This window comes from Danio rerio, chromosome 10 (assembly GCF_049306965.1).
Source record: "Danio rerio strain Tuebingen ecotype United States chromosome 10, GRCz12tu, whole genome shotgun sequence".
Taxonomy (NCBI): Eukaryota; Metazoa; Chordata; class Actinopteri; order Cypriniformes; family Danionidae; genus Danio; species Danio rerio.
In genome coordinates this window covers 21,976,300-22,002,577 of record NC_133185.1, presented here as the reverse complement: position 1 = coordinate 22,002,577, position 26,278 = coordinate 21,976,300, and the positions used below count along the sequence as shown (strand labels likewise).

Genomic DNA, 26,278 nt, shown 5'->3' with positions numbered 1-26,278 from the left:
ATAGGTGAATTGAATAAGGTAAATTGGCCGGTGTGTGTGTGTGTGTGTGTGTGTGTGTGTGTGTGTGTGTGTGTGTGTGTATGGGTGTTTCCTAGTGTGGGGTTGCGGCTAGAATGGTCATCTGCTTTGTAAAACACATGCTAGATAAGTTGGTGGTTCATTCCTCTGTGGTGACCCCAGATAAATAAAGGGACTAAGCTCAAAAAAAAAAGAATGACAAACGACATAATTTGAATCTTATTTATCCTATTTTAACATGATTTATAATTGGAATTCTATTTTTAATATGTATGTCACAGTTTTGACATTTATCGCTAAATGAAAACATTTTGTCATAATTTAATGTTTTATTTCATAAATACAACAACAAACAAATCTTACAGTGCTTGGCAAACTGGGCGTCCAAGATTTCCAGAATTATATCCCCCTGAGATTTTGTTTGACCCACATCTGCCATGGTTAAAAGCAAAAAACAGCTTGAATTGAAGACAATTACAAAATGTTTAAGGCTGTCATTCGATAAGTCATCTTTTAAACCTGCAGTGCCATTCAGCACCTTAGGGTGTCTTAATAAGCTATCCGTTCACTAATGTCGGGAGCATTAATTGCAGAAGTGCATTTTGACTCTCCAACAGGTGAATCAGTGAAAGCCGTTCATCGAGATGCAGGAGCAGAGGCTGATGTGCTTTTACAGGAACTCCACCTCACTTTTCCTGCAAGGTAAGTTGATCATTAATGATTCTTAATCTTACATTTTTGACAGTCACAAACACGCTTGTATAATGAACCCTCAGTAGGGCACACCCATCTGTAGAGCCACGCGTATAAGTGAGCACACACTCGCACATGCATGCACAGTGTCTTGAGCATCGAGGGACGCACTTGCCCTCCTCAAACACCGTCAGAATGGGTGCAGATTATTTTGGATTTTCACTGCTCCGCAATGATGTCAAAAGAAACACCACCATATATGTGAACAACCCAGCTGACATTTCTGTGATTGTCATTTATTTTCTGGTGGTTCTGGCGGTGGGAGTATGGGTAAGAGGATGGTACTTTTTCTTCATCTGGAAATGTTTTTTTTCTTTCTACCATTGATAGATTTGTGAATTGTTAACCTTGCGTCAACATTTAAAAGTACAGTAAGGTGGCTGTGGGAGATAAATCTTGATGCAGAATGCGGAATGTTTTATCTGATTTATCAATCATTTATATAAATCTATTGAGTATATATATATATATGTGTGTGTGTGTGTGTGTGTGTGTGTGTGTGTGTGTGTGTGTGTGTGTGTGTGTGTGTGTGTGTGTGTGTGTGTGTGTGTGTGTGTATTCAAATGAAATGCAATGTATCAAATTTTAGTTTAACAAGGGATTGCAAATACTATATATAATATAATATAATATAATATAATATAATATAATATAATTATAGTATAATATTATAATTTTGTAAAATTATATTTTTGTGTACAGATTTGTGAATTGTTAACCTTGCATCAATATGTAGAAATTAATAAAGGTGGCTGTGGGAGATAAGTCTTGAAGCAGAATGAGGAATGTGACTGATTTATCATATATATATATATATATCTCATCTACTCAAATGCATTATAATATTTACAATTCAACAAGGGATTTGAAATACTATATAATATAAAATAAGATAATAATAAGATAATTTAATTTTAATATTAGTATAATTTACAATTTTTGTACATTTTATATTTTTGTGTACAGATTTGTGAATTGTTAACCCTGCGTCAACATGAAAAAAGGTACATAAAGTGGCTGTGATATAGTCGGAGATAAGTCTTGAAGCAGAATGAAAGAAGAGTTTACAAAATGAACTCACTATATAATATAATATAATATAATATAATATAATATAATATAATATAATTTATCATTCATTCTTTTTCTTGTAAGCAAGATTTTTCGCAGTGGATGCCCTTTCAGCCGCAACTCATCTCTGGGAAACTTCCACACACACACACACTTATACACTACAGACAATTTAGCCTACCCAATTCACCTGTACCGCATGTCTTTGGAATGTGGGGGAAACCGGAGCACCCGGAGGAAACCCACGCAAACGCAGGGAGAACATGCAAACTCCACACAGAAACGTCAACTGAGCCAAGGCTCGAACCAGCGACCCAGCGACCTTCTTGCTGTGAGGCGACAGCACTACCTACTGCGCCACTGCTTCGCCCATAATATAGTATAATATAATATAATATAATATAATATAATACAATATTTTATTTTATTTTATTTTATTTTATTTTATTTTATTTTATATATAATAATTATATAATATTATTATAATTTAATTTAACACTTTTAAATAATATATATTTTTGTAATATAAATATTATTATTACAATTATTAATATATTTGGTTACTGATAGTTAATGATAGATCTATTTAACTTTATTTTTAATTGTAGTAAAATATTACTAATAATTATTGTGGTATTCACATGCATATGAGCATTTTCCTAGATGCAGGCATTGATTATTTGCACTTCTGAAATCGATAACTTTAAAACAGAGATGCCCAAACTAGGGCCTGCGGGCCAAAGTTGGCCCATGGCAACCTTGGATTTGGTTTCCCATCCCATCAGAGAAGAGAAGGAGAATGATGGGGATGTTTGGAGATTGTCATTTCAAATTTAATGTGACCTTTTGTTTGTTTGTTTTATTGCAAAGCTACAAAAAATCTGTTTCAATTTAAATGCTGTAATTTATTCAGATTTAGTTTAAAATGTGCATATTGTCACTCAACGAATAGAAGACAAAACTGAGACTTTGGTGAGCAAATCAAGACAAAAGAAAATTCTGCTTGACTAGTTTATAAAGCCTTGAATGCCACTTAGGAAATCAACCATGGTAAATTTAATGTAAAGTAGTTTGCTAAATTTATCTTTGGCCCATGGTTAATGATATTTGGTTTTTGGCCCTTCATACGAAAAAGTTTGGGCACCCCTACTTTAAAAGCTCTTGAGAAATCTCAAACACACTTAATCAGGCAATGAAGAGTACCTCAATTTAACACCAAGCTCTTAACCACTGAGACCCCTAATATGATATGCTATAAAGTTGAATGTGAACATTAGCATCTGTAATTATATATGTGCTGAGTTTCTGACTTTTCTCTTTAAAGGCCATGGTACGGACCAATCGAGCCACGGTCGGTGGCTTTTTCCTGGCCGGCAGAAGTATGGTGTGGTGGCCGGTGAGTAACACAATGGATGCGTAACCTGTTTTGTGCTCAAATTGTGAAAAAACTTTGCCCAATCAATACTTCAATAGAGATCAATACATCTAGCAAAGTTTCTTTTCTAATGTGCTAGAAAATGACCAGAATGGCCATAAACCTAGGAACTGATTATGTATCTATCAATAACACAGGAACAGTGATTTCACATTATGACAGATAATGACCCTACCTGCCCCTCCATTTCAAGACCTTGATATCAGGAAATCTTTTATGAGGCCATAATGCACTGATGCCAGATGCGTCCCACAGTTCATTTGCTCATGCCACTTTTATGGAGCTGTCATGCTTTGGTCCATCCCAAGTTATTACTTTATACGAACAAGTTTTTTTGGTAACTACAAAGTTCATTGTTTCAGTCATTATTGTTTGAATTACACCTCAGCTTGTGCAGAAGAAGCAGTTTTTATAGCTTATCATTACAGTGATTGCATTGGCAGATAAAGTCAAACAGTAGACAGAGTTAATATATTCAACAGTTACCGCAATCTTCTGCTAATGTCTTACACTTTAGTAACCGTTCTGACGTACACATATGTAGTGGATGAGGGATTTGTTTTTTTTTGTTGAACTTAAAGGAACACTTCGTCCCAACATTCTGTCATCAATTATTCACACTCCAACTTTTTTCACACCTGCTTGAGTTTATTTCCTTCGTTGAACACAAAAGAAACTATTCTGAATTCGAAGAATGTTGGAAGCCAGTAGCTATATGAATACTAATACTATGGAAATCAATAACTGCCGGTTTTCAACATTTTTCTAAATATCTTATTTTGCGGTCAACGGAAAGAAGAAACTCAAAGGCTTGGAACAATTTGAGCGTGAGTAAACTCAGTCTTTTTATTTAAAAAATACTAATTGCTTAGCATTAGTCATGCAAAAGTAGTTTAATCAGTGGTAGCCAATCATATCAGATTTTAAGGAACAAAATTAGCATCTAATCACATTTCATGTATAGATCTTACTGAAGTTGATGAAGGTGGGAGCTGTGTCAATGTATAAGAGCACAGCGGTTGACAAGCTGTTTAATAATTTAATCTATAAAACTAACATGGAACTATTTTCATGCTTGGACTTTTTTAGTGACTATTATCTTCTCCATCAAGGACTCACAGTTATTCATTACCTGCTAATGCTTCTTCTTTAACTACGTGTGTCTTTTAAAACTGTTAAAAAAGGTACTTTTTCACTAGATACTAGTACTTTTTCCATTGTGATATTTGTTGCTATTTATTTGGTACATGTACTTATTTATTAGACACTGATGCTTATTAGAGGTACTAGGACCTTTTTAAAATACTAATACTCAATAGATAATGTAAATGGATTTTACAAGAAAAAGACAATAAAAATGCTATTGTGAAGAACAGTTAATTGGTTAATAGTAAGGTTTCTTTTCTATATTCATTATATATATAATACTATTAATAGTAAGTATAATAAATAAATAATAAATACAGTTTTCTTTGTTTGTATTCTTTAGATTGGAGCCTCTCTCTTCGCAAGTAACATCGGAAGTGGTCATTTTGTGGGAATTGCAGGAACTGGAGCTGCTGCTGGAATCGCCATCGGAGGATTTGAGTGGAACGTATGTTTAAAAAGTCTAAATATCATTCAAATATGGCAGGATATTATAACTGTTGTCATTAAAATGAAAAAAATAATATTCAAAATTTTAAGTGTAGCGGTAAGCTTAGGAGTAGGTGTTATTTTAATACTATTTATTTACATACTGTTACAGTACCTATTTAAATTTAAAATAGTTTTTATTTTAATGCTTCATAGTATAATATTTTTAGTTTAATTTGAGTTGTATTTTAATATTTACTTGGTAGTCAGCATATTTAGATTCTGGTAATCATCATTATTTAAAAAATTATATTACATTTAAAGTTTTGAAAGTTTTTAAGCATTTACCCCCTTTTAGTAATAAAATATAGAAATTTTTTTAGAAAATCTAAATGACATTGATATTAATATTGGTATAGATCATTACAAAATATAATATAATATATAAATTGACAAAATTTATGTAGTTTCTGTATCTCTTCTGTGCTGATTATGTCATGGTTATTTATTGTGATTTTTTTTCAATATTTATGCAGTTTTCTTTTTTAAATTCATTTACTACAACTGTAACCTACGCTTGTTTTATTTCAGTGGGTTGTCTAACACAACATTTCTCATTTGTATATTTATTTATTTTTAGTTTACCAAATATATATATTTACATTTATATACACACACACACACACACACACACACACACACACACACACACACACACATATATATATATATATATATATATATATTTTTTTTTTTTTTTTTTTTTTTTTTTATAGTAACAACACACTTAGGAATATATGTTGAAAATCTCAAAGCTGCTTTCTATGCTATTTCCTCAGGCTCTGGTTGTTGTGATTATTCTGGGATGGCTCTTTGTGCCCATCTACATAAAGGCTGGGGTATGATTAAATTTCTTCTGCCTCTCCAACAAGCACAGCTGAGCAACTCTTTTAAATACTACAATATCTGGATGTCAGCAATATTATGATTATGATCCTCTGCTCATGTTATCTGCAGGTTGTGACTATGCCAGAGTACCTAAAGAAGAGGTTTGGTGGTCAGCGAATCCGCATCTACCTCTCTGTGCTGTCACTGTGCCTCTACGTTTTCACCAAAATTTCGGTGAGTCCAAAATCTGCTTCAAGACATACAAAAATAGTATTTAGTAATAATAGTATTCTCATAGTATTTGACTGCTGTTTTTTGTCTAATCCTTATTTAAGACTAGGTGTACAAGTAAAATAAAAATGGTATTAGTACCTTTTCAAATATTTTACCGTATGTGTATTTAAATAATGGGGCACATGAGGTAACTATATGAGGGTAGGTTTTGAGATAGTATTTTTACCCTGGAATATGCAATGACTGTGATAGAGTACATGCGAAACAGGATTGTTAGATAAGTGCTACCAATAAACATGTTCTTGCTGATTAAGTGACAATAGCTAATCAATAAAGTACTAAATAATAAGTAATCATTTTTATAGGTACTAGTATTAAAAAAAAAAAAAGTAGTATCACTGAATGAATAACAATCAGTATATAAAAGCACATATTGGTCACTTCTGGAAAACATACTAGTTAAAATGAATCAACTGATATCTCAATGGCAGATCCATATAACAGTTAATGGAAAAAATATATGGTACTAAAAATAATCGATGCTATTGAATAGAAACTTGTATCTAACAAATAAATATTAGTATTTACAGTAACAATAAATTCTAATAAATAGATAAATCTACTGTAATGAATAAATGCCAGTGTTTGATAATAAGAGCTGGTATTAAATAATGATTAAGTACTAGCATGCATTAGAGAATAAGCAGTTGATGTAATTACCATTATTTTTGTACATTTAGATGACGTTGTGTATGTAATAAACACTAATGGTAGCAATATTCCATTCAAAATAATAGTGATCAGTTAGAAGAACAAATCTTTGTTTTATTTATGCTCTGATGAATGTATTTTTACTTTAAATCAGCACTTTTGCCCTTGTCTTTTCAATGGATATTTATTCATTCATTCATTCATTCATTCATTTTCTTTTTAACTTAGTGCCTTTATTAATAGGGGGTCGCCACAGCGGAATGAACCACCTATTCAAAGGATAGTTCACCCAAATTTACTCATTTTCCACTTGTTCCAATAGCTGTTTCAGTTTCTATTCTGTTGAACACGAGAAGATAGTTTGAAGAATGTTATAGACACTGAATTTCATAATTTTTTTCATACTATGCATATAAATGGATACCTGTTTCCAACATTCTTCAAGGTTTGGAATTACTTAAGAGTTAATAAACAGCGAATAAATGTATATTTTGGGTTGAACTAGAGATATTTATGGAAAGATGAGCCTGAATTTGCTAACAGTATCATAATATGTTTCTGTCTGCATTTATTCAGTTTGCTGATCATGTTTGAATTGAATTGGTGGGGATTTCCATGTGGAAATGCCTTTTATTGCCTTTTACTGGGTTGAGATGTTGAAGATAAGGGCTTGTTTTGAAATGGACAGTTCAAACAGTTGTATCACAGCATTTTTTTTTTTTTTCTTTTTCCCCTGTCAGGCGGACATGTTTGCAGGAGCCATTTTCATCAACCAGGCTCTAGGACTGAACATTTACCTGGCTGTGGTAATTCTGCTGCTGATTACAGCTCTTTACACAGTAACAGGTCTGTTGATATAAATACTGTGTTCTTTACAATGACACATTGCACTGTATGGTTAAATATTCTATGAATCTCACAGGTTGTCTCATTTATCTTAACAGTCTGTTACAAACCTACGAAAGTCTATTTTATCCACACAAAAAATGAAGAAGAAAATAAAACTGGGACATCATAAGATATTAATATTAATATATTAATATTAATATACAAAATTTTATTCTGCCACTTTTAAATTGCAGTTTACTTAAAAACAATTGTTTAAATATTGTAACAAAATATATTTTCAGCTTTTCCTTGCAATTTCAAGTTTAACAAATAAAACAAGTGATAGTTGAGAGATTTATAGTTGCAATAATTAAATCAGATCTCTTTCAGTAGACTTTCAGAGACTTTCAGTACTGTGAGTTAACTTATGAACTTAGGGTGTACTCACACTAGGCTATCCAAACCGTGCCTGGGTGCATTTGACCCCCATTTTCCGGCTCATTTGGCAAGTGTGAGTGCCTGGGCATGGTTTGGTTGGCTGGCCCTGGCCCGGTTGGAAGAGGTGTGTCAGAGTGCAGTTCAGTTGGGCTCAGACACGTTACGCTTGTAATGTGAGTGCAAAGTGCGCCTGAGTGCGAACCTGAAGACAAAGCGTCAGAGGAGTAATTAATTATTCTTAATTTTCAATGAATGCAAACTGTCATAGTTTATTAACGATGCAACCCCCTGGCTGCACCTTCAGCAAACCTCCTTGTACGTGCAGCATGAGGACTTTTATGATCATTTATAAGCGTCAAAAGTGGTGGATCTGTTCGGCAAAATATCTGACTGTGTGTCACTGCATGTCAAACGTCTAGAAAAGATATAACTAAAGCACTGTCAACTGTGCTGAGTGAGAGCGCTCCTCTTCCTGTAAAAGCAAATACAGTTTCTGTCATTTCTCATTATTTAATATTTTATAAATAATTGCTATTAGTAACCCTTTACATTAGTGTCTGTTTATTGGTATGTGTTTTCAAAAGGGCTTGGGGCTGAAATCTCAATTTCCTCATAAAATTCACGTATGAGTTTTATTCCTCATAAAACTCATTATTGAAGTGTCTTGCTTCTTTGCAATGTCAAAATATTTTTTTCTTTAAATAGCAGAACATCACAGTTTTTATTGATATATTTTCAGATTTTGGCCTATAACGCAAAACTATAATACATTTTCTAATACCTATTAGCTACCAAAAACATCCTAATGGTAAAACGTTTTCAACATTTGCTTAAGCTTAATTCTGGTACAATACCAACATTATAGAGAAGCATTCAAGTGTCTGATCATATATAATATAAAGTCAAAATATCATAATTTAATAATAAATAATAACAGTATTTAATTATTTTAAATAGGATGATCAAAACATAAAACATAATGCTTCATATAATATGTAAAGTGCCATAATCATTATATCAACAGTCCCAGCGTTTTTCTTTTCTAAATCAGGGATGCAAAATAGATTTTTACAATGAAAACTTATACTACAGCCTATAATCAGGTCTATCACGTAAAAGAGATTTGAAATCTCAATGAGACTTCCTGGTTAAATACCAGAAAAATAAATAAAAACAAGAGAGATTAAAGTCCATGAAGTGAGATGCTCCTTTTAGCATGCTGTGGGTGTGTGTGTGTTATGGGTAATTGCCCATTCTGACAATGGATGATAAGCCTGTGCATGGCAAACTTCTGTCATCCCTGTGGTCTGTTGTGTAATATGTTTATATCACGAGCAAAGCAGCCCAACAATAAATTTCAAGGGATCAGAAATGATCCCAGCAGCTGTAAATGTTTACACGAGCAGTGGATGAGAATGCTTTATGGTCCTGTGACATACTGAATTGCATTTGCTAAGACTTCAGAAGCCTAACCTGAATGTCAAGGATATTAATACAGTGTTGCCTTGCAAACAATTGCTAAATAAAAATTGTGTAATTTGACCAGACATGCATGACTGAGTGCAATAATTCTCTAAAAATATCATATAACTTGAAATGCTATGACAAGGTAAGGGTATAAAAACACTTTAGCACACTTAGCATTCTTTTTCTGTAAGCTACTTAATATAAAAATAATGTACTTTAGTGAAAAAAAAACTAAACACAGAAAAGGCAAACGATGCTAAAAAGTGTGTATTTTTTGAGTATTTAACTGCATTAAAAATGTGCAGAAGCTATTTTCACGTGGTATCTTGTAACATTTACCTAGTAATTTTCATAAATAGTTATAGAGAAATGACAAGTAATATTTTAAAGTATATTATATGTAAAGATATGAAGTAGAGACAGTGAAATTGTATCTTCTAATCCAACAGTTAAGTAATGACAGCTTCTTAGTTCTCAGTATTTTGTATTTAAATTATGGTTATTTATATCTAGTCTGCTTCAAAACAATGAGACAATTCACATTTAGTATTTGAATCTTTCAGTATCTCACTTCTGACTATAGGATCAGTAATTCAGATTTTCTGTCCAATCAAACGCTCTCTAAAACTGCACTCTAAAGTGACTCGCCTTCTATTGTTGACTAAAGAAACTCTGTCATTATACACATGTAACATGTAATGTGATGTCATCATAATCATTGATCCATATTGGCAGAAGTGAGATACTGCAAGTTTTGAATGCCTATATGTTCTGATGCAAAGATTGTTATTGTTTTAGAGCATCGTAGATTACAGATAACCTTAATGTACATTTCTAAGAGCTTTACAATTCCTCAGTTGATTTTTATTGAAAAGCGTTTCTTCCATAGGTGGTTTAGCTGCTGTCATCTACACAGACACACTGCAGACCATCATCATGGTGGTGGGATCGTTCATCCTCATGGGCTTTGGTATGCTTGTTCACTTAATGTATGTGCACATGAAAAGCTTTTACCTTCTGTAACTTATTTCAGCATCATTTGTTTTCTTGCAGCATTTAATAAGGTTGGAGGCTATGAGAACTTTAGGGACAGCTATATGACTGCCATCCCGTCAGTAATCGGTACAAACATCAGTGAATCTTGCTACACCCCTCGTGCAGACTCATTCCACATTTTCAGAGATCCCATTAATGGAGATCTGCCCTGGCCAGGACTCCTCTTTGGTCTTACAATCCAGGCCGGCTGGTACTGGTGCACGGACCAGGTACTGATTCATTTCATATGAACAGAATTATATATCTGCAGTAACATTTTCTAGATTCTGGTTACTTTCTCATAGTTTTACACTGTACATACACATTTTTGGACATGATAAGCGTAAGTAATAAAAGGTCTACAGATCCTACACGTGCTGAGGCACAGATATTCACCCTTATTTACTACCATTCAAAAGTTGAATAATAGAAATGCATTGATTTTTCTCATATTTGACATCATATATGCTCACAAAGACTGATTTTATTTGGTAAAAGAAAATCTATCTATCCATCAATTCATGAAACCATTTACATCTGTTAACAATGTCCTACAATTTTAGCATGTTTATTTATGTTAACAGTGTGATAAACATCCTAGCAACATTAATCTAGTCTAAAAATGCCTCCAAAATGTTAAATTCTTTATTAATGTTAATTAAACATGCAATGCGCGTATTCATGCAAAAAAGGACATTTAGCATATTACTAGCATAGCATTGGTCATTTGGTTGGTCATTTACAGCTTACAATGGCTACAATGGTTAAAAAAAAATTACTAACACAAAACACACCTGACGAAAATTCTTTGTTCTTCATTAGATATAACCAAACCCTGCAGTGTTTTTCTTTTAATTTATCTAATTAAGGTACACCACCATCTTGTGCCAGTGAAAGTAACTTGAACACGGCTGATGTCGTAAATTGATGTCACACCACTTATGAAATTGTTAGCAGAAACATACCAAGAAGGCATCATTAGCAACATATCTATTCCCACTAATAATGTTTAATAATGTGAGCATGCTTACCATGCTAGCAACTTTTTAGCCATATGCCATAGCATTTAAAAGCATGTTAGCACATTAAACAGGAATTGTGTGCACTCAAAAAAGAAATAACAAATAATTGTCATGTACACTGCCTGACAAAAGTTTTGTCATCGATCCCAGTAGTAAGAGTAACAAATAATAGCTTGACTTCTAGTTGATCATTTGGAAAAGAGGCAGAAGGTAGATTTTTCCCGATGAATCATCTGTTGAACTGAATACTGCAGTATCATAAATACAGCAGAAGACCTTTTAGAAGCTGCATGGACCCGAGATTCTCACAGAAATCCGTCAAATTTGGTGAAGGAACAATCATGGTTTGGGGTTACAGTTGTCACAATACTAGAATATGGTACCAATCAATACTGAAGTTTTAAAAATGTTCATTTCCCGTTTGAGTGCTACTGAGCATGTTCTTAACAGAGCTGTTTAAGAATGTGCTTAGTAGCGCTTAAATGTCAGCGGGAAATTGACGTTTTTAAAATTTCAGTATTGATTGGTATAGAATTCCAGTATTGTGCAACCCTAGGTTACATTCAGTATGGTGGCAAGTGAGAGATCTGCGGAGGGGATGACAACATCAACTTGAGGTATCAAGACATTTGTGCTGCTCATTACATTACAAACCACAGGAGCGGGAAAATTCTTCATCAGGATAGCGCTCCTTCTCATACTTCAGCCTCCACATCAAAATAAATGAAAACAAAGAAAGTCAAATTGCTCTTGGATTGGCCAGCCCAGTCACCAAATATGAACATTATTGAGCATGTCTGGGGTGTAGGAGTAGGAGTAAGTAGGAGGCATTGAAGATGAATCCAAATAATCTTGATGAACTCTGGGTGTCCTGCAGGAAGAACATTATTAATAATGCAGATGATGCATTCGGCCAAGCTCACGGGAGTCATACACAATATTATTTTTTTTTTCCTCTACAGTAAATTCTATACTGTACATTGTCTGAGCAAAGTCAGACCTTACTGTCCTAATTAAATAATCAAAAACCAAGACATGATCTTACTTTATTTTGGTAAAATAATATAATCTAGAGGCCTTTGCCTTTCAAATTAGCCACTTCTGATACCAAATGATCAACTAGAGGTCAAGTTATTTGTTGTTACTAAAACTAGTTTCTAAAAAATATTTTCTAAACATGGATCAAACATGGATGCAGCCTCAGTAAGCAGAAGACACATCAATAAGTTAAAAAAATCTCCTCTGTTTCCACTTTAGGACCATATAGCACATTTTAATCTGCAGTTTCTCAGGATGAACAGTGTGCGTCTTGTTTTAGTCTGAGTGAGTCTAAGCTTAAACAGATGTGCCTCTTGTTAGACCCCTGATTAATGGCCACTAAATAAGATAAGATACACAGACAGCTGCAGATATACATTCACAATGGCTTAGTTTGTTCAACAACCCATTAATAAGAGTTAGCTTATCTATCCCAGATGCCCATGTTTGCTTGCTCTGGTTTGGTAATTAGGTGAATTAGATTATATAGCAAAAACTAAAAACAATTTTATTTAGATTATATAGCAAAAATCTAAATTAAAGCTTCAAGAGAATTGAGACACTTAAAAGGATGTAAAGGCATTTACTGTGCATTTTACATTTTTGGTGATGAGAAGCTTCTGGGAAGTTTATTGATCAGTGATAAATAAAAAAATGTAAAAACATTGCGTTTTTGTGCTTGTACTCTGGCACTGTGAAGAAAAAAAAAGTCTAGCCATAAAAGTTTATTGTAGTTCTTGTTGTACAACTGCTTTATTTGTGTTGATTTTTATTTGTCTTTACAGTAGCATTTACAGATGAGTTATCTGGTTACCTGATTTGTTTTAGACAGGATTAATAAGAATAATGATATTAAACAAATGTTAAAATGTAAAGAATACTGCTCATTGTTTCTATAGCTAGTGTAAGGCTTAAAGCTTTCGCTGCTATTCTAAGCCAATGATCAGAACCAGAAAGCTGTCGAAGGATGCCGTGTTTAAATCAGTTATTTATCTGACTCCATTGTAATTAATCTGACTCCATTAAAGTTGTTATCATTATTGATAAAGAGAAAGAAACTCAACAGCTTGAAGCAGACAAAGTTATTTATTAAGTTACATGTTTAAATATACAGACAGTAAAATGAAACAAACTACCATACTATATAGAGAAACATAGCTGTACCATATGAACTGCTGTGTAACAAAAACAGTGAACATGCCTGTATTAGCATATGAGATGCAGAGTAAATGCCATTCTCCCAATCAACAGTTACAATTCCTTCTCAAAACCTGAGCAACGCATTGTCAAACATTAGTGAAAACCAACCCCAAAACCAACTGAACATGAAAGCAAAGTTGAGGAGATAAAGTGGGGGATGAAAACATTAACATACTCTCCTCAGGTCATGACTCAACAATAGTAAATAGATTGTACATTAAAATACATTAATGTCTCTGTTGATTTCAACACTACAGTGCTGTCATAAACAAATGAATGAAATGACACCAAACCTGACAAAGTTATATGAAAGAAGATCACGAGCAGATGAATTGTGTATGGTGAAAGGCACATTGTTATTGTAAGAGCAAATGGCAGAGATGTGTACTAGAGCTGTGATTCATCCCATCCTGTGCTTGGAATGTCTCTGTAGTACTTTATTAGGAATAGTAAATAATATTTTCATAGCTTACACCAGCATATTTAAAAAAAAAAACTAAAACTAAAATGCTTAAAAATATGCAGATAAATTTATTTTTTTAAGTTATATTTGTTTATCTATTCATTTATTTATTGCATGGTCTGTGAAACTATTATTGGTTGAAAGGTGTGCGTTAAAATGTATTTAAAAAATGCTCATAGTAAAATAAACAATCATAGTAACTCTGTGACAGTTGCCGTAGACTTCATTCTTTGTGATCTTGAGGACATCAGGAAGCAGATGGAGATTAACCACTGCTCCAAGATATTTGGGAAGTGGAAGCTAACTCGTTACTATGACACACGATCTCTCTCTCAAAGACTGCCTCCGCGACATGCATTTACTTCCTTTAACGCAAGGCAGTCCTTTGATTATCCCTTACACATATATTATTATTATTATTATTATTATTATTATTATTATTATTATTATTAATATTATTATTATTACAGCCTGCAATAATGGATTGTGAGCACTGATCTTGGTCTGTTTGTTTCAGGTGATTGTTCAGCGTTGTCTGTCTGCGAAGAACCTCTCTCATGTGAAGGCTGGCTGTATTTTGTGTGGTTACCTCAAGCTGCTGCCCATGTTCCTCATGGTCTTCCCTGGCATGATCAGCAGAGTGCTGTACCCAGGTCAGAAACACTGGCAGTGGTCACAGAAAATGTGCTAACTGAATCTTGAAAGCCATGGCAGCTAGGTGAAGCTGAAATAGTAGAATGTCTAAAGCAAAAATAGTAAATATTTAAAAAGTGATTCAAAAATAAAAAAGCACATATTTATGTTTACATAAAAATATTTTGTCAATATTGTAATTTAAAAAGTAGTAATTATAATCCATATTTTGTTATCATATCTGAATAATAATTTTAATGGCGGCACGGTGGCTTAGCACTGTCACCTCAGAGCAAGAAGGCCGCTTGTTCGAGTCTCGACTGGGCCAGTTGGTATTTCTGTGTGGAGTTTGCCTGTTCTCCCTGGGTACTCCGGTTTCACCCACAGTCCAAAGACATGCACTATAGATGAATTGAATAAGCTAAATTGGCTGTAGTGTATGAGTGTAAATGTGAGAGTGAATGGGTGTTTCCCAGTACTTGGTTGCAGCCTGACGGGCATCCGCTGTGTGAAACATATGCTGGATAATTTGGCGGTTCATTTCGCTGTGACGACCCCTGATGAATAAAGGAACTAAGCTGAAACAAAATGAATGAATAATAATTTTAATTGTAATTTTGTGTTGACATTTCAGGGTGGTTGCGAATTCCTCCCCAAAAATGTTAATGAATCATTAAATTAATCAATAAAGTAATAAATCAGTGTGTATACTAATACTAATACTGTGTGTGTTATGTTGTTTGTGTTAGATGAAATTGCCTGTGTGGATCCGGATGAGTGTAAAGCTGTCTGTGGAGCCGAAGTGGGCTGCACTAACATCGCTTATCCCAAACTTGTGGTGGACCTGATGCCAAATGGTAAACACTGTGCTGACATCTCTCTTTCTGATTTTACGGCACATGTCAGTTTTGGGCTTTTGATTTGGGAATTGGATTTATTGCATTTTAACATTTTGTGCCTGAAGATATGCTGTTTTCTCAAAATGAGTTTTTTTTCTTGTGCACTGAGCCATAAATCAGACCAAACTTCACAGCTTTATTCATTTCTCTATTCTGAAGGTTTTTAATAATGAAGTTGTTCATAGCTGATTATACACATTTCCTTCTGCCAAATAGTGTGAATGTATACACACAGTTGAAGATTTTTTTTAACACATTTCTAAACATAATAGTTTAATAACTCATTTCTAATAACTGATTTATTTTATCTTTGCCATGATGACAGTAAATAATATTTTAATAGATATTTTTCAAGACACTTCTATACAGCTTAAAGGGCCATGAAACCCCCTCGTTTCAGCAGGGTATTTTCACACCTCTACTTTGGGAAAAGTCAGAAAAGTGGGCGTGTCCAGCTCTGTTTAGGGGGTAGTGTCGGAGGAAGAAAAGTGGGATGGTGTGGGAGTGTCTATTTGGGCACGCGCGAGTTTCAGAATCAAAATACACACACACACAAACAGGAGAAAGTGATGGTGTTTAACCTACATGGACATATGTTGTCGAAGTATTTGCCAAATTATTAAATGGTGGACTTTAACTGCAGTTTGGCTCTTTCATTTAGGGAATTCATTCATGCCCCTCGCGACAAACGAGATATTTGATTCGAGGAACTGCTCTTAGCGTGTATTTTTCATGCAATGTTTGATACTGACGGCGAATGAGTAAAAAAAACCTCCGCATTTCCCGGAAACTTAGATGCACACGGCAGGTAGTGTCAGAAAGTCGCGTGTGTTATTGTGGTCACTAAATGCGGTGAAAATCCTACACGAGGTTAAAGTTTGGTTGTGGTGCTAACATGTGTACACTCGGTGCAATGGTTAACTTAGTTCGATACGAACAAACAGAATAAACAAAGAGAGCTGGTCGCTCACTTACCAAATCTGTAGAGTCAGGACAATCACCAGCAACTAGAGCCGCGTCTTTATTAAGAGAAGACTACAAGCGAATCCGGATCCCAGCGTTTGCAGATGAGAACAGCTCTCAGGTAAACAATGTTCCTCCGACACGTAAGTTATTGTTGTCGAGCGTCGCGTACACTGTTAATCCACACGTGAGTCTGAGCTCTCACAGAGAGAAAATGAAAACGAAACTTAACTGCAGCAAACTATAAAGCAACACTTCACGCTTGTTTTGCCAATACAACGTGGTGTGTCTGTCGTGTAAACACTGTGACAGTAATGAATATTAATGATTTATTTATTATAAGTTATAATTCTGTTCATCAAGGCAACATTTATTAAATGTTAAAAAAAAGTTAAATACTTAATTTTCATAGTTTCAAATAAAATTATTACTCCTGTCATTATAGTTTTTATTACTATTACCTTTAATAATAATAATAATAATAATAACAACAACAATAATAATAATTAATATTAGAGTGATTTCTAAAGGATCATGTGACTCTGAAGATAGAAAAATCATCATTAAAAACACTTTAATACTTTTGAACAATTATTTTATAGTGCAATATAAATGCAGATAAATGCTGCATTGTAGAGCAGGATAAGCTTATTTTAAAACATTTAAAAGTCCTAACCCCAAACTTTTACCTGGTAGTGTATGTAATTTGCCAAACTTGTAAAGTGCTAGAAAACTGTGAAAATGCCTCTGGAAACTTCTTGAAAAGTGCTTAAATGTAACACACATTGAACTAAAGATGCCTCATTTGCATATTTAAATATTATAATCTTAGAAACTTGTACAAAAAGGTTTATGCTTTCTGTTATAATCAGTCAGCTGGGAAAGCGTGCTGCATTAATTAGCATTAGTTAACCCCATTAACCTAAAGTGTCTTGTTTAATAGAAGTCTGTGTGTGCTTTTTTTTTTTTTTTTTTTGTGCAGGTCTCCGAGGGCTGATGTTGTCCGTCATGTTGGCTTCACTCATGAGTTCACTCACCTCCATCTTCAACAGCGCCAGCACACTCTTCACCATGGACATTTACACCAAGATCAGGCCCAAAGCCAAGGAAAAGGAGCTGATGATTGCCGGCAGGTGTGTTTGTCTGCCGGACACTGGTTTTTTATGACAGGAACAGACTTTGTGAGATGTTTATGCATGTTTGTGTGTGTGCAGGTTGTTTATGCTGCTGTTGATCGGCATCAGTATCGCATGGATCCCCATCGTTCAGACAGCTCAGAGTGGTCAGCTCTTCGACTACATTCAGTCCATCACCAGTTATCTGGCTCCACCAATCGCTGCTGTCTTTGCACTTGCTATTTTCTGCAAGCGAGTCAATGAACCTGTGAGTCAAAATCATAAACATATAGTTTATATAGAGTGCTCAGCCAAACTGAGTTCACCCCATTTTGAAAATGAACATTTTTATCCATTTCTCAGTGAATATGGGCAGTGTATTTTGGTGCATTTGGTGCATTTATTTTGGTGTTTTATTTATTAGAAAATATTTTAGTCACCAAACATATTTAGAAATTGAAAAAGATAATACAAATTAAAAAAAAATTACAACCTAAAAAATGGAAAATAAGTTTTCCAAATGTTTTGCTTCTCTTGATTTTTCCTTTTTTAAATTTGTATTTGATATTTTTCTATAACATAAAAATTTGGCTGTATTAGTTTTTGAATGGTTATTTCAAGTTGTTTTGTTAGATAAGCTCCAGATTTGGCTTCAGTACTGACTAATCTAATGTTTATGCACAAATATTGTAAAGCTTCCTATTAAAAATATTAATTTAAAAGATAGATTTGTGAGGGGTGCACTTATATATGCTGTGCACTGTATAGAGCTGTGGAATAAATAAAGACAACACTTGACAGTTCTCAGTTTCTCTGAGTGGACTGGATTTATTAGTTGTGGGTTTGAGTAAATAGTTCATTTTAGTTTTATTTGAAGAAGGTCTGATAATGTTTGTAGCCGTTTTCAATTTTACTATTGAAATTGGCTACTGGTGATATAATAACAAGATAAATGCTTTTATTCGTTGTGACTGAACAAATATTCCACTTAATATTGATTTCATGAAGGGTGTCACACTGATTTAAGCCCTGGTTGGGTCAGTTGGCATTTTTGTTTGGAGTTTGCATGTTCTCCCCATGTTCGCATGGATGTATGTGTGTGAAAGAGTTTGTATGGGTGTTTCCCAGTGTTGGGTTGCACCTGGAATGGCATTCACTGCGTAAAACATATGCTGGATAAGTTGGCAGTTCATTGCACTGTGGTGACCCCTGTTTAGTAAAGGGGCTAAGCCGAAAAGAAAATGAATGAATTGATTCCATGAATATTTGTTTTATTATTGTGTATTGAAGAGTGCAAATGCATAGAACAAGATTTATGGAAATTTCTAAAACTGGACTTTTTAGTCATTGTCATAAATTAGGTTTTTATATTGTGTATTAAAGAGTACAATTGCAAAAAAAAAAAACATGATTTATGGAAAATACAAAAAGAAATGGCATTTATATCCTTTTGGCAATGAAGTCTTATACATCACAATTGTTTGCGGACTTTAGATTTTTGTTAAAAAAATTCACAAAATCTTCTCTACAATGTATTCATAAATCATTTATGTTATAAGCATTGTAATAAATATATAACCCCAAAGTCTTGTTAAATATATAAAAGCTAATTTATTTCTCACAAAATAATTTTCAATTTGTGTGCTAAATGTAGATTTACTTTTAAAATGTAGATCTTTTACTTATAATTAAATATTACATATAATACAATATAAAAATGAGAACAGAAACTCAGCATAAATTCACCATAGTTTTATCTAATTTAATTTTTTACAAAATCTAAATTTCACTGTTTATTATGTTCTCCCTGTTGACACACATTGTTGCTCTTCCTCACAGGGTGCTTTCTATGGGTTGTGTGTTGGTCTGCTGGTGGGTCTGGCGCGTATGATAACAGAGTTTGCCTACGGCACAGGCAGCTGCGTGAATCCCAGTAACTGTCCCACGATCATCTGCGGTGTCCACTACCTCTACTTCGCCCTCATCCTCTTCGGCCTGTCCTGCATATTGATCCTGTCCATCTCACTTATGACCAAACCAATTGAAGACAAACATGTAAGCTCTTCTTATGACAAATCTCAACATACTGAGCACACACAAACAGTACTGAGCAATACAAATCAAAGTAAAGGCATTTACAGTTAAAATGCCGTCGATATTAGTGTACTTTTGAGGATTTTTCAACAGTCTTCTTTAAATTGTTATAAACTATAGTGTTATATATCTGCTACAAAAAGCATAACATTTAAATTACAGTTACTGAAATATAAAATAAAGCATACAGCATTACTTTACATTTTGAACTTTACCATCACATCACCATCTGAGCACACAGACCTAATACTGTACATTCTGGCTCATACTGTATTCACAATCTCAACCATATTCTCAAACTAACATTTACAATAATGTCATAATTTACCTTTTGATCACTGAAAAAATATTCATCAGGTCCACCAACTGAGAATAACACTTATACAGTATTAGATAGAGTCGTAAAGCCATTCAAGCATTTCAGCTTAAAGCTATCATGATTAACTCTATATACTGTACAGTAAGGTCAATAAGTATTTGATCACTCTGTGATTTTGCAATGTCTCCTACTTAGCAATCATGGAGGGCTCTAGAGTTTTTAGTATAGGTGCATCTCCACTGTGAGAGACAGAATCTGAAAATAAAAATCTGGGAATCACATTGTGGGATTTTTTAAGCAATTTATTTGTTAATTACTGTGTCAAATAAGTATTTCAGTCAAAATTGTTTAATATTTGGTATAGAAGCCTTTGTTAACAATTACAGGAAGGTTTCCCTGCTTAGGTCAGCCAATGTCAAGGTTTGCCAGGCAGGGACCATCTGGATGATTCAAAGAAGTCATGGGAGAAAGTCCTGTGTACACAGTAATTTACAAATAAATTGTTAAAAAATCATAAAAAAATCATATGATTTCTGGATTTTTATTTTTAGATTCTGTCTCTCACAGTGGAAATGCACCTATGATGAAAATTCTAGACCCCTCCATGATTTCTAAGTAGAAGATATCATAACAAAACGCTTATTGACCTCACTGTATGTGGTAATTATGTGTAAAAATCAGAGTACCATTGTGTAACAAACATTCCACCTTAAGGAATAATGGTTAATAAAAAAACGAACACTATTAAATTCAGTTAAAGTCAGAATTATCAGCCCCCAGACAGTGACCCTTTTTAAAAAAAAAGTCATTATGAGCAGATATATATATATTTTTTTCTTGTTGTACTGATCATAATGAAAAGATTAGGGAATACTAAGAAGGCTTATGTCTAACTTAAAAAAATTATAAATAAGAACGAGCATTCTCTGTTCTCGTGTGTCCCGAGTTCGTTTTTCCGAGGTGACATGGCAACATGCGTTCTTGGAATTGAGATACAGCCTAAGTAACACAAAGGAAATCAGCCATGAATCGCTGTCATAAATCTAATCGAGATTAAGTAAAATACCTGAATCCATTGTTTTTTGTGTGGCTGTTTAAATCGTCAAACAGTAAAACTCGCAAATTAAAATAAGCATTGCAATTAACTTGAGTGTTTTTGTAAAGACAATACTGGAAAAGCATATTTAGCAAATATATAAATATTTTTTAAAATTGCAAATATGAATTTTTTTTGCACTACTTAATTTTTTTCCAGTTCTTTATTTTTGTTTGCAAAATTCCTTTTTATTTGTCAAAACTTAATTTTCCCTTTTTTGAGATTTGCATTATTTTTCAAAAATCTTTGCTCAATACTTTATTTTGTTTGCAAAACTACCATTTTGCAAGTATATATTGCCCTAGATTGACTTCATACACAAACCCTTATTCTATATCCACTTGTTGTTTTTCAGCTCTACAGGCTGTGCTGGAGTTTGAGGAACAACACAGAGGAGAGGATTGACCTGGAGGCAGACGACTGGACTGAGGACCAGGACTCCAACTCTATGGAAACAGATGGTACAGTACATCTGCACTATCCGTCTGATCGAGTGACATACTCACTGACTTCAGATAACACTTGCTTTTTACGTGGGCAATTTGCATCACACGGCTCAGTAAACAAACTGAGGGTGTGCCGTCTGATGCGGAGACTAGGTTATGACCATGATAAGCTGAATATGCTGTTGTTTTGGAAGAAAGTAAAGATGTTGTTCTTCATTTGTGTACACATTAGCTTTAAATAACTAAACTCAGGATAACACTGTGAGATTTTCAGCACAGGCTCTTTGGAAATATGTGCTTCAGCCTGTGTTTATGTTAAACCACAAAAACATACTTAAGCATATGATTAAATGCTGTTTCTAGATAAAATAGACAACTTTTGCTTTTTTATGATACTTACAGGGACACATTACTGACAAATTAAAGATTACTTTCATGTATTTCTTTGCACAAAATCAAATTAACTCCACAAAACAAGTTGATGGTCGTAGCATCTCATAGTTAGATGGTTGCTGGTTTGAGTACTGTACTGAGCTAGGACTCTTTTTTATATAGAGTTTGCATGTTGCTCCGGTTTTTCCCGCAATCCAAAGACTTGCAGTATAGGTGAATTGGGTAAACAAAATTGGCCATAGTATATGAGTGTGTGTGTGTGTGTGAAGTAATTGTATGGGTGTTTCCAAGTACTGGGTTGTGGTTAAAAGAGCATCCGTCGCATAAAACCAGAAAAAAATATGCCAGAGTAATTGTCGGGTTATTCTGCTTTGGCGATTGCTGATAAATTAGGGAATAAATCGAAGGGTAGTGAGTGAGAACTTGACCGTGTCTACGACTTCTAATCAAATATGTTCACGTCACCTGTCTATCTCCATGCAGAAAACTATTTGCAAGTGGTCAGTTTGCGCTGTCACTCACTTTGTAAGAAGTTGTACTTGTGATGCAGAGCGCTCAGGTTTGAGTACAGTAAAGCAAGGTTTCGCGAAAGACATGTAAAATCCAGCAATGTAAATTCAAGGTAAAAGTTTGTGGTCGTAATGCGCATTTTACTTATTTTCGCTTTTGAAAACACTATTAGGTTTATGGAAAGATTTAAGGTCTGTATGTGTGAAAGGGGCTAAAGTAATGTCTGTATTTCCACTTGAAGAAGCAATCACTCTCGACAGCAGCCAATTCAGCTCTTGTTTTCCAGCAATTTAAAAGCGCATGCTTATTAACTGATGTTGCAGTGGAGAACAGGATTTAAAAGAAGCATTTATTTCTTCTAAAAACTATATTTGTAACGCAAGTAACATAATTATATTAACTTTAGTGACTGTAATCAGACTACACAAATTTAAAATGTAACTGGTTACATCACTGCCTTTCCCAAAAATTTCATTAGTAGATCTACTGTAGTAAATACAGTAACGATTTACTGTGGAACACGTTACACCCAACTCTGAACAAAACATACCCAAAGTAATGCAATTCAGATTAACAAAATCTAGACAGCACCCTCTAGTGGATTTGTCATCTGAAATGTGCAATGAAATGTTGGCTGAAGCAAGTATTTCCAAAATTTTGTTAAAAATTTAAAGCTCTTAACGATTCTTACTGTATAATTCTAGGCTAAAATCTGTAGTCTTTGATCTCTGGTTTAATAGGTTCTCAGACAACTGATTAATGGTTGTTGTGATCATACTTTTCCTATGATGAAATTGTGGCAGTGTCAGAAGATGCAGTGTGTTTTCAGCTAAAATGACCTTTAAATCAGGACTAGTACGAGCGCCAGTCCTGATGACGCAATTATTGTGATAACTTCAAACCAGCACAGAGAAAATGCTGAGAGGAGACATGTGGGCAGTACAGCAAGAACAGATACTAGTAGAAAGTTCACCCCAAACCCCCCTTCCTTCATTTATCACAAACATGTCAACCTTATTAGCGCAAGAATGTATTTTGATGAAAGCTGGAAACCTGTAACCATTGACCGCAGTAAGGTTTGTTTTTCCTATTGTAGATCTGAATGGTTACTGGTTTCTAACATCCTTCAAATTAACTTATTTAGTGTTTAACATAATAAAGAAACCCATAAAAGGATGTAACCACTTGAGTAACTAGGGAGTACATTTGTATTTTTGAGTGAACTATCCCTTTAATATGACAATAAGTACATATTTCAGAGACAGTACTAATCAACATCTATGGAATTTGTTTAAAATTGAGACTTTTGTTTCATTTTTATTGATGATGTGAAGCTTCAGATGAGTCTTCTTACAGGAAATCGTTTTGATTGCCATACAGTCTGCAATTATGACAGCTGAGATCTTACAGTATCATGTTCATACAGTCTGACAAGCTACACTTGTAAAGGGCTGCTAAAAATGATACATTTTGAGTCCTGTTTAATAACAACCATTTCCATTTGTTCATTTTCACAGAGATGCGTGAGGAGCCAGGCTGTTGTAAGAAGGCCTACAACTGGTTCTGCGGCTTCGATCAAGGCAATGCTCCCAAACTGACTAAAGAACAGGAGGCTGAGCTGAAGATGAAGCTCACCGACACCACTGAGAAACCTCTATGGAGAAATGTGGTCAACGCTAACGCCGTTATCCTCCTCACCGTCTGCGTCTTTTTCCACGGTTTCTTCGGTTAAACATCACTGGACAGAAATGTTACTTTGTCAGTAACATCAAGCGAAATTGTGATTCATCTGATTGTAAGAGGCTACAAAGTTCATCTTGAAGAACTCAGTACTTCCTTTTCCTCAACAGAAACTCTTCCCTTCCGTATAGATTAATTAATATATACAGTTTTGGCTCCTTTCTCTCTGTTTTCATTTGTAAGCCTGGACCAGAACTGATACATATAATCATGTTTTGTTTTTTGTTTTTTTGTTGTTTTTTACAGGAGCTGATAATTTAACATGTTCTTGATGGTTTTACTGTAAATTCAGTATTGTTTACAGTCCAAAGCTGCACATTCTTTTTCATTTTACACAGCAATAGTTTCAACTTACATTATGAAGTTCTGGTCTTCTAATGTATTATGATCAATTCAATGCAAAGCTTTTTCAACTGTCTCACATCTACTAAATTACTGTTAGATAAGTTGGAGCTTAAATATATATATATTTGTTTAAGACAAGGGTATTTTATTTAATAATATTCATATTTTTGGCATGTTATATACGTGCTCTCTGTAATATATTAATGTGGCTGTCTTTATTGTAATAAAGAGAAATTAATTGTCATTTTTATGAGTTTATTAAGGCACACACTTCTAAGAAGCATGTTCAAAAGATGATAAAAAATAATCTTGGATGAACATCACGTGATCATGAGCACTGGTGGAAAGTTAATATTTAATTTTACATGAAGATGCGATCGATACACCTGAAATCAAAGTCCAAAACCATCATGAGCCACTCAAGACACAATGAGTGATTCATTAGTGTAATTCAACAAGATATTCTGTCAAGACCAAAATGTGAAATGTGGAATTCAACATTTTATGTAGTTAGTTGTAACTTTGATGTATGAAAACATGAATATTAGTTTAATTTATGTTAATTTTAATGCATGGTTATAGACTGTACAAAATTAATTGCAGTCTTAATTATGGAGTTCATTCAGAAGAAAGTCGTAAATTATATTCAACTGACTTCTGAAACTTAAAATATAAGTTGAAACACAGTTAATTATATATTATAATAAGGTGAAACATGATGTCATAGTCCTTTTTGCAATGTCGTTAATTGTGTAATGAAGTAAATCAATGTATACATGCTGTGCAACAAATGACCCTCAGTCAAACAATTGTAACTATGATTTACAGAAAACGCTTCAAAGGCATTCAGTGGCAAAAAAAAAGAGAGAAAAAAGTCAGGCAAAAAACAAGATAATTAAATGAATAATAGGCCTACTACTTGTCACTATTGAACTGGTAAGTCTACCCTTTTGCCAGAAGGACAAATCTTTTTTTTTCCCTGACCTTTTGCTGTAAGCTATAAAAACAAATCGCAAACCTAGTACTTCCGTCTCTCTTCCTTATATGAAATATGTTATGAATAATGTGTGAACATAAAGCTGAATGGGCAGTAGAAATCTGGAGTGCAGGACTCTGTGTTGTGCTGCAGGGGGAGCAAAGCTAGCGTGAGCTGCTAATATCTGCTACAAACAAACACTGCTGAGAGAAAAACCTACGAGAGAATGTTTTCATTCTGTGATGCCATTGTCTGCAAAACACACTTCGGTGTGTAACTCGTTAGAAATGAATGAAACGCCAGTATTTAAGGTGAGTTTTTAAATGTGAAATAAAAACGTGGAAAAATAATCTATTGACGTACTCTGAAGGAGTCTTATTGAGAACAGAATGTGGCAGATCTGGAACTGGGGGCTTATATTCTATAGCTTTACGTAAAACACATATTACAGCTGTGGAAAAAAAGAGATCAACTAAAATTTCACTGGATGCACTAGTGACATTCCTAATTAAATGGTGTCAAAATTAGAATAAAATGACAATTGGTCTCTATAACAAAAAAGGTGCCACTCAT

General features: G+C 34.0%; 1 protein-coding gene across 2 annotated transcripts; it reads left to right on the top strand.

Moving 5' to 3' along the window:
• The first annotated feature begins 854 nt into the window (after window positions 1–854).
• slc5a1 (solute carrier family 5 member 1) lies at window positions 855–24,973 on the top strand. Of its 2 annotated transcripts, none has more exons than XM_073913624.1 (15): window positions 855–1,041; window positions 3,167–4,104; window positions 4,767–4,871; window positions 5,692–5,751; window positions 5,870–5,974; window positions 7,426–7,531; window positions 10,308–10,388; window positions 10,472–10,683; window positions 14,694–14,829; window positions 15,559–15,666; window positions 17,654–17,804; window positions 17,886–18,054; window positions 19,626–19,841; window positions 21,651–21,756; window positions 24,162–24,973. In XM_073913624.1, the coding sequence occupies exons 5-15, from the start codon at window positions 5,879–5,881 to the stop codon at window positions 24,374–24,376; spliced, it is 1,596 nt and encodes a 531-aa protein (XP_073769725.1). In that variant the 5' UTR covers window positions 855–1,041; window positions 3,167–4,104; window positions 4,767–4,871; window positions 5,692–5,751; window positions 5,870–5,878; the 3' UTR covers window positions 24,377–24,973.
• The last annotated feature ends 1,305 nt before the right edge of the window (window positions 24,974–26,278 follow it).

Excerpts from the sequence above, each read along its gene's own strand:
- slc5a1 (XM_073913624.1), top strand. The coding sequence starts at position 5,879 with ATGCCAGAGTACCTAAAGAAGAGGTTTGGTGGTCAGCGAATCCGCATC. Across the intron at positions 10,684-14,693 it reads GGTACTGGTGCACGGACCAG|GTGATTGTTCAGCGTTGTCT; the intron begins GTACTGATTCAT and ends TGTTTGTTTCAG. Across the intron at positions 17,805-17,885 it reads GAGCTGATGATTGCCGGCAG|GTTGTTTATGCTGCTGTTGA; the intron begins GTGTGTTTGTCT and ends GTGTGTGTGCAG.